Raw genomic sequence first — 13,998 nt, 5'->3', positions numbered from 1 at the left:
TTAGAGGTTTATTTTTGATATAATGAAATGCAAAAATCTTCCGGTGAAATATTCTAGCATGTTTGATCTGCTTCCTGTTTGATCTTAACATTTTTGAGGAATTTAGCCAGAAAACCCAACGAGCTATGTGATCCTATAGAAATAAACACTCTGTTATAGTCACCAGTTATGTAAATCTCTTTCCATTACATCAGCAGATATGGAGATCAGCATCAGATTTCACAAGGACAGATGTAAAAGGAAAGAGAGGAATTATGGTAAGAAATGTCTGATATGCAGGATTTGAAACCGGAGATTGGGTGGGATCAAGCTGAGAGGAGATGGAGTTGGATTTTCTGATTACTTCTGATAGAGGAAGATGTTTTTCAGAAAAATAGATGTTGAGCAAGCACTTTGAAACAGTGAAAGAACCTGTAGAATGACTGAGATATACATTTACATTTGTACCATTAAAATGACAGAAATCACAGAACCGTACTTGGGCAAGAAAACTGGATGAGTTCAGTATCATAAAATAATATGAGTTTATTCCCTACTCTATTTACTTTAACAGTGATCATACTCATTACGCTCATCGCTATGAGCACAGAGATGATGTAATGCAGTGAGTAAGTGGTCTTTAAAGGTTTTCCTAAAAATACTCCTCAGAATAAAAGCCCTGGGAGTACCAGTGGCATTGTGGGTCATTTAATTTGATCTGTATTATGCAGTTAATTTGGCTCTAAATACACATCAAAACATCTTACTTACTGAGACTTTGTCACAAATTAATTTTCTTGGAGTATAGCATGTGCTTGCTATTAGTTGTTCAGGGTTTTTTTAAACATAAATGTGTCTAAAACAAAAGAGATGTTCATTGATGTCCATAAGAAGAACTTTGTACCTGTGCTGCCTGCTGTCATTAAGTGATATCAGGTAGAAGTGGTCAGGGAGTACAAATATGTAGGGACTGTATTCAATGATAAATTAAGATTTGAGGCAAACACTGATATTATTTGAGGGAAAGCTCTTCAACGTATGTATTTTCTGAGAAATCTTCGAACTTTTCATATGGATGTTTCTTTAATGAAGATGTTTTACACATGTTTTATTGAATCTGTCTTTCCATTATCTGTTGGTATAGCAACCTGAATATAAGGAACAGGGGTAAGTTAAACAGTATAGTTAAGATGTGTAGCAAGATAATGGGGACCAATTTAAGGACATATTTTATTACAATTTTATCACACAAATTTACCAACATAAGGTGACTAAGAAGGGCCAGTTAATCCATTCTGTTGCCATCCTTCCATTGTGTACCGAATTTCAACTGCTTCCTTCTGGCCAGAGAGTTCCCTTTGTGCAAATCAAATAGATATAAAAATTCCTTTCTACTTGCTGTGATCATTTTTTAAATGACTTATTATAAATGTGTGTTGTGTTGCTGCTGTATGTATGTGTACTGCTGTCTACACAAAGAGTAAAATAAAGTAAATACAGTAAGTGATGGCTTGCCAACAATACAACACAAACTGAGCACCTGAGTTTGTTAGCCTAATTCACCTTCATGCTACAGATTTGCAAATCCAGTGACAGCCACTTTATTAAGAAAAGTTCTTTGAAATATTGTTCTTATGTGATTGCAGCCATTTAATCAATTCCATCTCCAAAAATCTAAATATATCACAATGTTAGGTCAGGGCAAGGCTACATGCAAAGAGCCAGGTTGATTTTCCTCCTAATTTGCATTATAAAATTTTTGTAGCCTTCTTTAAAAAAAATCAGCAAGGGAATCCCTTGGGCTATACTGACATTTGGGAGTTAACACAAAGTGTTACTGTAGCCTGTTGCTAAGCAACACCCTGCTTCAGTGATTGCAATGTAAATTACATACTAATCATATTTATTAACTCAAAGTTTTTACAACATCCATCACAGGACAGGCTCAAGAATTGGATTCTGGTAAATAAATTATGTTTAAGAACCACAATTAAAGATCAAATGCCATTCCAACAACAACAACAACAACAAAGCAAAAATCTGTTTGCTAACTGATTAAATCAGGACAAAGAAGCTATTTAGATAAATGTCTAGGGTTCACTCTTCACTACAAAGGTCACAAGTGTCATTTAGGACTGGTGGCCTGATGCTTGTGCCACAAACCTTTAGGCATGATTAGTTATTGAGCTAAAGCTCAGAATTCAGGCAGGGGAATACAATGCTGTGTATACTAACGAGCTGCAGCTCAGTATCACACTAATGAATTCATCTAGTTAGGTATTATACTGTGTGTATTGGTGTGAGAAAACAAACCTGATTGCAAGTGCCGATGTCCACACCGCCCTTAAGATACTCCAGAACCTTGTCAATGTTTCCAGCTCTCGCAGCCCGTAAGAAACTGGTGTTGCTGTCCGACTGGATAAGAGAAAACATAAAAACAAAATGTTGATATTAGTGAGATTCTGCCCTATGCAACTGACCAGTTGATCAGGGGTTCAAAATCAAGATTCAAGATTCAAGAAGCTTTATTGTCATTTCAACCACATATAGCTGGCGCAGTACATAGTGAAATGAAACAACGTTTCTCCAGGACCTGGTGCTACATAAACATACAACAACAAGTTCAACACAAAACAACAAACAACACCACAGAGCTAGGACAGAAGTTTGTCTTAGCCACGTAAAGTGCACAGTGTGCAGCTAGGTGCAAACAGAGCATAGACAAGACAGTGCAAAAAGACAATAAATACAATAAAGACAACACAAAAGAACACAGGACACTTAGCGCCGAAAAGAAATAAAAGAACGTGTGTACTGGAATGTAAGTGAAATAAAATAGATAAAGTGAAATGATGTAAAAAATAAAAAAAAGTATTGTGCAAAAATACAGTAAATCAGTTTATTGTAGAGACAGCAGGTCATTATCAATAGTGCTACAAAAGATTTTACTTTTTATATATAATCCCACATAATCAACAATTTCATATAATTTGCTTAGTCATATAAATGGATTTTCAGGTGCTGTGTTGCTGAAGATACTGCAATGCAGAGCCATCTGGAAATGAAAACCTTCTACATTTCAATGACAAGAAAAACAGCTTTTTTTCCCCAACTCCTGCTTTGAGATAGAGATAAAAAAAACACATTCATTACAATGCTAATTACATACCTTCATAAAAATTAATTGCAGTACAGTACAATAACAGTTATTACTGCTTATTATAGCAGGACGTGGTTTACTGTATCAGCTGCTTCCGAAAGCACAAGGTGACATTAATATATAGAAAAGCGCATGACTATGCAAGTATCAGTATGATAGTCAGCACATTAATAGTTATTTTTCTTGTAGCAGCAAAAATTCTAAATGAATGTTGTATAAAGCTGCAGTGCATAAATTGCAGGAGGACAGGATATTATATAGAGGAACATGACTAATCTTACTTCAGCTTTTTTTTTTCCATTAAAAAAGTTTCAAATAAAGTTAACTAGCTAGCTAGCTAGCTACATGCCTGAATTCACACAATGCATGTAGCTAGCTTAGTGCTACTGGCTTAAAAATTTGCAAACGTTAGCTATCTAATCATTAAATCACTAGCTTCTCCAACCAATCCCCTTTTTCTCCTTATGATGAGGCAAATTTGACAGGACAATAATTTTAGGCTTGCCTACATATATATATATACGTTTCAGATGCTTTCTCATGTAAAAGATATATCAGCTGACATTCTGTCAAACAAATAAACTGATGCTAAACATGAAAAATGAAGTAATGACTTTGTGTATCTATAGCATACCTTGCCTAAAATTTTAGAGGTTATTTTTGCTAGCAAAACTTTATCGCTCTAATGCTATAGCTAGGTAGATAGCTAACTATCACACAGCTTCACATTAACATTTAAGGCAAGGTGTGCTGTAGATATACAAAGTCATTTTTACATAAAAAATAATTCTGTGTTTTCACAACATGTCCCTCTCCAAGTTGAAACTGTGTCCTTCTGCTTGTAGTCTATAAAATGATCACAGAAATCTACTCTATTCAGTGTACGGGCATAAAATTCAACATATTATGGTTAGCTTAATTGTAAATCACCTGATACATTAAAGGATAGAGTACGGTATATGAATCGAAGCATGACAGAACAGTCTCCAAAATCCTTGAATAACAGCACTGTGTATTAAGAATTTTTTATGCATATTATATTCATAGTGGTGGGAGTAATGCAGCTGACTATGCATGAGCCATAAACAATGATCATCCTCGAGATGCCTGGGCTAAACAATAAAAGTGTCCACAGAGACTGCATTGGCAAACAAGCCAAATGTGTGTGAATTCTGAGAGATGACAGTGAACTTAACTGTATATATAAATGTTTTCAGTGCAAAAGATTAGCTTTTTTAATGTTTTCATTTATTCAAAATGTGCATCAAACTATCAGTGAACGCTTCATGTTTGGTGCAATTATGTCTTTATTAAAGCATTCTCATTTCAGGCCTGGCCAAGCACACAAGAGTATGCAACTCCCAGACCAGCAGGAGGACAAGACATGGACTGCAAAGTATACATGTAGATGAATCATGATTTCCAAAAACAACAGACATGCTGTGAGAACGCTTCAGACAAAGCACTTATTCATTTAAGAGTCACACAGTCAAATCTGAGTGTGTGCAAAATAAATTAAACCATCAGTTATCATCAGTTTCATCTATAGAGAATTTCGGAAACTTTAAAAGTTTAATCATTGCCAATCACATAACAACCACCAACCAACACATGTGAAGTCTATCATGAAGCCATCCTCTGCATTTTGCTCTCTTGGTCTCCTGGCCACAAATCGCAATGGCATTTTTGGGACTGAGACTCATAATGTACTGATGATAAGGCTAATGCTTTTCCACTGGGTCTCTCAGGATATGAATTGCTGCCAACAATCAAACATAAAAAAAATTGCAAATGGACACAGATAATAAATATATACAGTAACAGCTATAAATGAAATCAACAAAAAGACATTAAGCAATGTATTACACTAATCTGTAGCAATGTGCTTGTTATGTGTTTTACTTTAGCAATCCTGGCCAAGTTACCACTCTACTAAATATTATGAAGCGTTTGTTCCAGGACAAAATATATTTATAAGAAAATATTATAGACTTCAACTAAAAAAAAAAAAAAAGCTTTTATATAAAAATGTAAACAAAATATGATGCTGCAGTTGAGAATGTGTTTGCAGACTATTCTTTATATTAAAAGGCTATTTTTAATATTTATATTAAAACCTATAATTGTTATATCATCAGATAAACCATGTTCATCTTAAAAAATTGTAATTGCTTATATATATATATATATATATATATATATATATATATATATATATATATATATATATATACACTATATTGCCAAAAGTATTCGCTCACCCATCCAAATAATCAGAATCAGGTGTTCCAATCACTTCCATGGCCACAGGTGTATAAAATCAAGCACCTAGGCATGCAGACTGTTTTTACAAACATTTGTGAAAGAATGGGTCGCTCTCAGGAGCTCAGTGAATTTCAGCGTGGAACTGTGATAGGATGCCACCTGTGCAACAAATCCAGTCGTGAAATTTCCTCGCTCCTAAATATTCCACAGTCAACTGTCAGCTGTATTATAAGAACGTGGAAGTGTTTGGGAACAACAGCAACTCAGCCACGAAGTGGTAGGCCACGTAAACTGACGGAGCGGGGTCAGCGGATGCTGAGGCGCATCGTGCGAAGAGGTCGCCAACTTTCTGCAGAGTCAATCGCTACACACTTCATGTGGCCTTCAGATTAGCTCAAGAACTGTGCGCAGAGAGCTTGATGGAATGGGTTTCCATGGCCGAGCAGCTGCATCCAAGCCATACATCACCAAGTGCAATGCAAAGCGTCGGATGCAGTGGTGTAAAGCATCCGGCCGCTGGACTCTAGAGCAGTGGAGACACGTTCTCTGGAGTGACGAATCGCGCTTCTCCATCTGGCAATCTGATGGACGAGTCTGGGTTTGGCGGTTGCCAGGAGAACGGTACTTGTCTGACTGCATTGTGCCAAGTGTAAAGTTTGGTGGAGGGGGGATTATGGTGTGGGGTTGTTTTTCAGGAGCTGGGCTTGGCCCCTTAGTTCCAGTGAAAGGAACTCTGAATGCTTCAGCATACCAAGACATTTTGGACAATTCCATGCTCCCAACTTTGTGGGAACAGTTTGGAGCTGGCCCCTTCCTCTTCCAACATGACTGTGCACCAGTGCACAAAGCAAGGTCCATAAAGACATGGATGATAGAGTCTGGTGTGGATGAACTTGACTGGCCTGCACAGAGTCCTGACCTCAACCCGATAGAACACCTTTGGGATGAATTAGAGCGGAGACTGAGAGCCAGGCCTTCTCGTCCAACATCAGTGTGTGACCTCACAAATGCGCTTCTGGAAGAATGGTCAAAAATTCCCATAAACACACTCCTAAACCTTGTGGACAGCCTTCTCAGAAGAGTTGAAGCTGTTATAGCTGCAAAGGGTGGACCGACGTCATATTGAACCCTATGGATTAGGAATGGGATGTCACTTAAGTTCATATGCGAGTCAAGGCAGGTGAGCGAATACTTTTGGCAATATAGTGTATATATATATATATGTGTGTGTGTGTGTCCACAAAATTCTCTATTATGTAATGTTTAATATCTGATATGTATAAGAAATAATAATATTATCACTTAATATTAATTATATAAATCAATTAAATAAATTATAATAAATACATTACTGTCCAAATGACTGAAAACAGCTGCATTGGTAAGAGAGAGAGAGAGAGAGAGAGAGAGAGAGAGAGAGAGAGAGACGGAGAGATGGGTTTAAAACAATAATTCAAAAACTTTAATGGTGTCCTTTTTTGCTGAAAGCCACAAGTTGAAGGCCTTTTACTTCTACTAACCATGAATGATTATCTGCTCTCATTGACAATTTAGACAAAAGAGTTGCACAGACCCATTTAAGAAGAACTTTATCTCTGAGAATGATGCAACCTGTTTGTTTTGGTGGTGCCAATCCCTCAGGGGGTAACAGCAGGCGCCAGGATCCAAGCGTCTGCCTCTCATAGTGGGCATGGTTATACCCTGCTGTGGCTGCTATATACACAGGAGTGCCCAGAGTAACACTCCAGAGAGTTAGCTACAGTATCACTTAAGAGAAGAGTGATATTCAACTCACATACACCTACCTCCGTCCTTGAATGTCCCCTAAGCCTAACTTACTGTGTATAGAGTGTTAGTCCTGTATTAGTCTAATCTATTTCATTTCTGTTCATGACTTACTGGATTTTTATATTAGTAATTCTCTCTGTATAATTAACATGTAATGTAAAGTACATGTAAAACTGCTGCAACTTCACAGATCTAGATAAACATGATGGATCTTACATGATGAAGGATAACAGTTACTGTTAAAAACAATCAACAGGATTTCTTTTTAAGGACTAAATGAAATAAATGTAATGCAACATTACAAGCAATTCTATGATTTTATTTCACCACTCATTTTTTAAAAAAAAATAGTGCAATTCAATCGCCATATTATATTATATTCTTTTTTTAATATTATCAATATTATTCATATCTAGCTCATCTTGTGTAAATGATCCTTAGGAACAACATCCTAGTTATTTGATTCAATAGTTTAAATTACTTTTTATATATTTTTCAGACTGGAACATTTCTATGATTCAGTGTGTCACAACAAAACACTGAGTTTCTTCATACAAATCAGCCTGCTTGTTACTGACAAAAAGCGAGTGGGCCGATTTACTCAGATAAGATTATCTGTGTGGAATATAGTTGAGAATTGTTACAAATTCACAATAGTACCAGTGACAAAGCAACAAAACCCTGTGATGATATTCAGGAGATGCCTTATTATGTTGCAAAGTCATGCATTATCTTCAGCCAATCATTAATATGCACTACAGATAAAATATCTGCAAACAAATGAGGTTTTATGCCTCAGATAACTGCATAACCGCTGGAGAAAAATGTCTGATTGTCCATAAACTCCTACCAAATGTTTTTCTAGTAAGTCACTTACGCAGTCAAGAGGGCTTAACATTCCTAAGAATGATAGAAAAAGTGTAACCCATACAAAGACCTAGGACTGTTATATCTGAGTCTACTTATAGAGAGCCTTAGGGTTCAAGAATAAAATAGTTGGTGAGACTTTTCTGGTCATTTCTTATTTATTTAGAAAAAGTTATATGCCGAAGCCTGGGTTAATCCCTTAAAATCTGTGAGATATAGAAGGTAAAGGTGTTCATGGACAATTACAGATATACTTTGGTGCCATTCGCTATATGGCTCAACAACATAAACAAAGCTGTTGAGTAAATGTGGGATCAGTCTGACTGGGGTTCAGTCAGTTAGCTGTCTTTGGACTCTGACAAGTAGCATGATGAGGTGTGAGGTGTGTGGATTAGATGAAATATGTTTGTATATCATATGACTGTGACTAGATGGAGTGAACCTTGGGTGGAGATCAAAAAGAAGGTTATACAGTGATACATGGACATGGAGGGAGAACCGTCCAGTGCTGTACACTGCTAAAAACGACATCTTACCAAATGATAATATCTTTCATCTAGCCAAATTTTAAGCTTCTTCCTGATATCATCTGTTTTTCCTTGACACCTTTGTCTCTGGGTTGTTAAAAGGATAAACTTTACAATTTTTTGTCTGAATTTTTTATTTTTATTTTTAATTGTAGAACTGTAAAGATGTCCATTTTTTAAAAGCACTATACAAATAAAATGAAATTGAAATAAAATGAAATATGAGATTATTAAGCCTATTTTTAGGCATATTTTTCTATTTTTATGCTTTAAATTGCCAGTTTTGATTTTGAGTTTGGCTTCTTTTTAGAAATGAGTGCTTAAAATTAGCTAAATAAGTTGAACAATATTACCAATAGTACAATATGTCTAGAACTAGGCTTAATAATCTTATACTTGGTTTACTGTAACAGTATAATAAGAAATAGTCAATGAATTTGAATAGATTAATGAGGCTTGTTTAGATTTACTCTGTGTTCTGAGCACTGAGTCTCCTTCACTGCATGAAGGCTGCCAGCACACATATTACTCATCAGTATCTGGTAATGGCTCACAACCTTTTAACTTCACAGTGTTCCACAGGCTGAGTGTGCATATGATAGTGGCTTGTTTGCCCCTGACCAGCCCGCCACACAGCCCCCGGGACTGTGTCACTTGGTAGAAGAAATGCAGCAGGCAGGGGCTTGTTTTGTTTATTTATTTATTTATTTATTTATTTATTTTTACATTGCTGTCCATCTACTGTGCCAAGTGAATGAGCACAAATGAAAAAGCTGATGTGAACTCTTGGCTTGAGCCTGGTTTCTTCTCAGAGCACACGACTGCTGCACAGACACACTCATACATAAGAACAAAAATATCTCAGCTTGCAGTCTTATCTTAGCTTGAAGGTTTAAGGATAATAAACCTCACTGTCTTAACAAACAGAACAATAAATATGACAGAAAATCCTGTCCAAAGGCTAATGAATGACTTGCATAAAACATTCATCTGCAGTGCACGTTCTGCTCTAATCTGTCCACTGCATGAAAAATATTATGGATAGTACGAATAATACAACATTTGTTGTATGCTGAAAACATCTAAGCCCTGCCTACTGACCACAGAGACCACTGTCTTAGAAAGCATGGCAGCAGAACTAGATACTGCATGCTAATAGGACAAACCTTTTTAATTTATTTCAAAATGTGTTTGTGCCTAAGAGATGAACAACATGAATCATTTTGAGAGGCATACAAAAGCAAGGTTTTTCACATATACAGGTGTCGTATAACTTGCCATCACGGCCGTTTTCCAGTGATATTCTGCAATATAACAAAAGGTTCATTTGAAAGAGACGAATATACAGAGACTGTCGAACTTATATTGACTGAAGAAATGGAAGACATAAATAAGCCACATGTAAAAATGTCCCTGTGCAATGAGCCATCTGTGTGCCAACAAGATTGGTGGCCATTTTAAAATGGAGCTTGTGTAAGCCTGGATCGTTGTTCATTATCCAAAGTCACTGCATTCGACTGCCAAGTTTTTGATTAGACTACTTACATTTTATCAGGCAGGATGAAGGTATCGAAAAGCTTGAGTACACACACACTCACACACACACATATTGTGTGGCACCTGCGCATCATTACAATCTATTTCTGGAAATCCTATCATCAAAGTAAAACATGTGTGTTTACATGGCACCAAGCAACAATCTGTACGACATTCAAAGTTCCTTCAGGTTGCCCAGGGTGCACATAAACACAACAACACTGTCCAATAACAATCATCAAGCAACAAGCAAGTCTTCAGGAGACTTTAGGAAGGCTGAAACTACTACAAAATCGCTAAAATCAATACAAATTTACATGGCATCGAAATTCATTATCGATTAGTTGAACAGTTATGAAGCACACGCTACATCTCCTCATAAAAAGACACTTGGGGCTTAAAGAGAAAACAGGAAAAACTTCTCTACACTCTGGAAACTCTTCACAGTACACTATCCTGCTGGGCTCATGACATGTGAGTAATACTTAGTCTTGTGAGAATCTGAGACACAGTGGAAGCATGATTGATGCATCCACACTCATCGGCTTGTACTGAGTTTTCCCAGCCTTATCCAGTTTTCTGGCTGTATTACATGTTCACGGTTGTACATGTAACTTTGCTCCCGTGGCAGAAAATAGATTGTCATGCTACTTAGGTCAAATAGACAGCTTGAAAATGAATATGGTCTCATATGAACAATTAGTCTTCAATTAGTCTGTCATGCTGTGCTGGGCAGCGATCAGCAAAGCTATTTTAATCAATTAGCTTGTAAGAAATTTAACTATTTTCCTGACCCGGTAGCACTAAACGACTGGGTATTCTTAGCATACACAATACAGGTTTTTAATATGTGTGAAGTCACTAAGATTTCAGTTTCACATTGACGTCAAGCTCAAAAAGAACCGATTAACTAATTCGCAAAAATATCCACAAAGCTTTGGATTCCTCATTCTGTTCGGAACAAATCTGGGCTTATATTAAAGATAAAACATATAGTTATTAAAAAGTGTACATCACCTTCATCAACACCTCACTTGATATGAGCACTTGATAATATTCTCATGGTGAAGTTATTAGTTATCTAGTGAACTGTAATCTAATGAAGACTAGTAGTTGAGCTGATTAAGATGCTGGAAATGAATAGTTTTTAATGAAAATATATTTGTATTTAATATATATTTTTAAAATACAACTGATTAAACAAAGGAGGAAAAATCAATTGACTAATTCATTAAAATATTGTTAGGTTCAGCCCTAATCTCAGCCTAAATATATCAGAACTAGTGAATTAGAAAAAACTCCCAAATAAATGGCATCAATTTGCAAAGAAGCAGTGAATAATGATGAACTTAATTATGATGAAGTTCACTAACTGGTCAGCATCTTAAACTGGGGAAATGCTTTATATGCCATACACATAGAAATACACTTCTAAAAAAACCTTAGATGGAGAAATCTGGCTAAAAATGAATTGATTGCCCTGGTTTGATTTACCCCACTCAGCCACATGACGTGATTTGATTTCATCTCTTCAGCAATAACCCAACCTCAAGGACACAGAATGTGATGAGAGAACAGTTTATCTGAGTCACAGTCCATCACAGCCAGAAGGCTGAAGCACAGTTTGGCTGTTAAGATGAGCAGGGAGTCTGGCACTCACTCCACTCTCCTTGTCTTTGGACAGCTACAAGGTCTAAGAGAAAGAGGATTAAAGGTAGCATATTTGATTAGCATACAAGATGGCTCCCATATGCAGTCGGCCAGTGTGGTAGTAGTGCGTGGCATCAGGAATGAAAATGGAGGTCCTGCAGCCTTGCAGAGCTTTTTTTTTTTTTTGACAAATAATATGTGCACAAAATCCTACATTTCACACACTGACATTGAAACTGAGCAGCCAGGGATGCCTGAGCCCTGACCTGCTCCTGTAAGGGATATCACTTTCAACCTCCCACATATACAAAAGGCATGTAGATGAGTATGTGAGCAATGCAATTTGCTCACCATCAAAAACCTTCATATTTAGCAGCAAAGTACACACTAAAAAATAATAAATGATTACCTTGATAGCACATAGTTTTTGTATATTTTGAGAAACAACTTGAATAAATGAATAAATCATAAGCTTTATATTAAAACATCCTACTCTCCTCAGCCTGGTAGCTCACAATTCCTAACCCACAAACACAGTTTTAGACACCTTATATAACGTCCAACATACCATAATCTACACTTCCTCCATTTACCTCTGTCTGATTAGATCATACTGTCAGACCCGGTTTTATCATTCAGAGGAAAGATTAATGCCATGTTGAAGTTTGGTGCATCAATGTATCTCATATTTGTTTCTGTGTATGTTTCAAATGAGCCAAGGGTCAAATCAGTTCTGGTAAAATAGAACTCAGCTGTCTTGGGGTTAAAGTTCACAGGTCTCAGTAGCCAGAAACAATCCATTTCCACACATCTCAAATACATCTGATTTCTCAAAAGACACCCTGATCGTTGATATTAGTTTCTTAGCTCATTATTATTATTATTATTATTATTATTATTATTATTATCATTATTATTATTATCATTATTATTATTATTATTATTATCATTATTATTATTATTACCAGACTCCTCACTCCTGTCCCATACCAAAACAATTGAAACAATTGAAATGTGAGCATTGTATCAGAGGAATCTGATTGCCACTTTATTGTAGGATTATTGTATGAAAGCTGCAGATGTGCAGCAATCTACCATCAGGTCATTCGATCTGTACACTGCAGCTGAGATTTCTAAGCAGGAATTATGAAGTGAGTGTTTGAGCAAGTGTAATTTTGCAATCATATGGATCTGATCAGTTGTTAACCTACCTTTTCCTGAAACACTTAAACTAGTGCTGATTCTCACAGTTTGTTTTATGTATTTATGTGTGTTTAAAAAAATTGTGCTAGAATTCCTCCAAACAGGCTGATAGATTCCTATTGAACCAGCGTCAATGTTTTCATTGATAGAGACTTCAAAGCACTTTTGTACGTCGCTCTGGATTAAGGCGTCTGCCAAATGCCACAAATGTAAATGTTAACCAATTCACACAGATTGATAAAGATAGCAATTGAATAGAACAGCATTAATGCATATCAGCACACCACTGGTATTTAAAAAAAAAATCAAACATGCCTTGCGCTAGATAAACTAGATAAGCAAGAAGTCATTGTTAAATGTGTAAAGATTTGTTTAAAATATTAAAGGTGAATATTGTGTGTAGCTCCAAGTTCATAAAGTTAGCAACATAATGATGTGTTTCCAATTACAGGTCCAAAACCTGTCAAAAGTAATGACATTAAGATGCAGATTCTTACCAAGGGTTCGGTACTCCAGCTCTGATTAGAATCATCACTAATGGAATAAGGATTATCCCATTCTGGACTGTCCTCGGTTTCCTTGGGCATTTTATGCGGTGCTGTGTTGCCCATGGCAACTTCTACTGTACTTCATGTTATTATAAGTTTCAAGCAAAGTGAATTCTAAGTCATACTAAACTCCAGTTTCACTGGGGAGCACCATGCCACTTTACTCACTTGTTTATTTGCCAGTGTGACACCCAGCTTCTTCCATAAACAGAAACGACCCTCTAATGCTGGCTTCCTCACTGTTCATTTGAGCCTCAGCTATTTTTACACCCACCATCTATGCATGTGAATGGAGGGCCAGTGGTATGTTTGGAATAGAAGAGCATACAGGACCGTTCAGGGACTGGTGTAAAGGCCTAAAGCCGAGAGTTACTCTTAATTATTACAGCAATGACATGGCACTATGTGCAACTCAGGCAGTCATGCATTTAATGTACCTGCTGAAGGTGAAATAAAAGCATTATGATTTGTACAC

At 36.5% G+C, this 13,998-nt stretch overlaps 1 protein-coding gene across 22 annotated transcripts in view; it reads right to left on the bottom strand.

Moving 5' to 3' along the window:
• ank2b (ankyrin 2b, neuronal) overlaps positions 1-13,998 on the bottom strand; it is a 140,045-nt gene that overhangs the window by 66,189 nt on the left and 59,858 nt on the right. For 21 of the 22 annotated variants that reach the window (XM_058394499.1, XM_058394498.1, XM_058394513.1 and 18 more), the window contains exon 2: positions 2,293-2,394. In XM_058394499.1, the coding sequence (XP_058250482.1) occupies positions 2,293-2,394 (102 nt within the window). Of the gene's footprint in view, positions 1-2,292; positions 2,395-13,472; positions 13,619-13,998 lie in introns of those variants that run through there. The other variant, XM_058394494.1, reaches the window with a different exon arrangement.

This window comes from Hemibagrus wyckioides, linkage group LG07 (genome assembly GCF_019097595.1).
Source record: "Hemibagrus wyckioides isolate EC202008001 linkage group LG07, SWU_Hwy_1.0, whole genome shotgun sequence".
NCBI classification, from domain to species: Eukaryota; Metazoa; Chordata; class Actinopteri; order Siluriformes; family Bagridae; genus Hemibagrus; species Hemibagrus wyckioides.
This window is presented reverse-complemented; position numbering and strand designations above follow the sequence as displayed.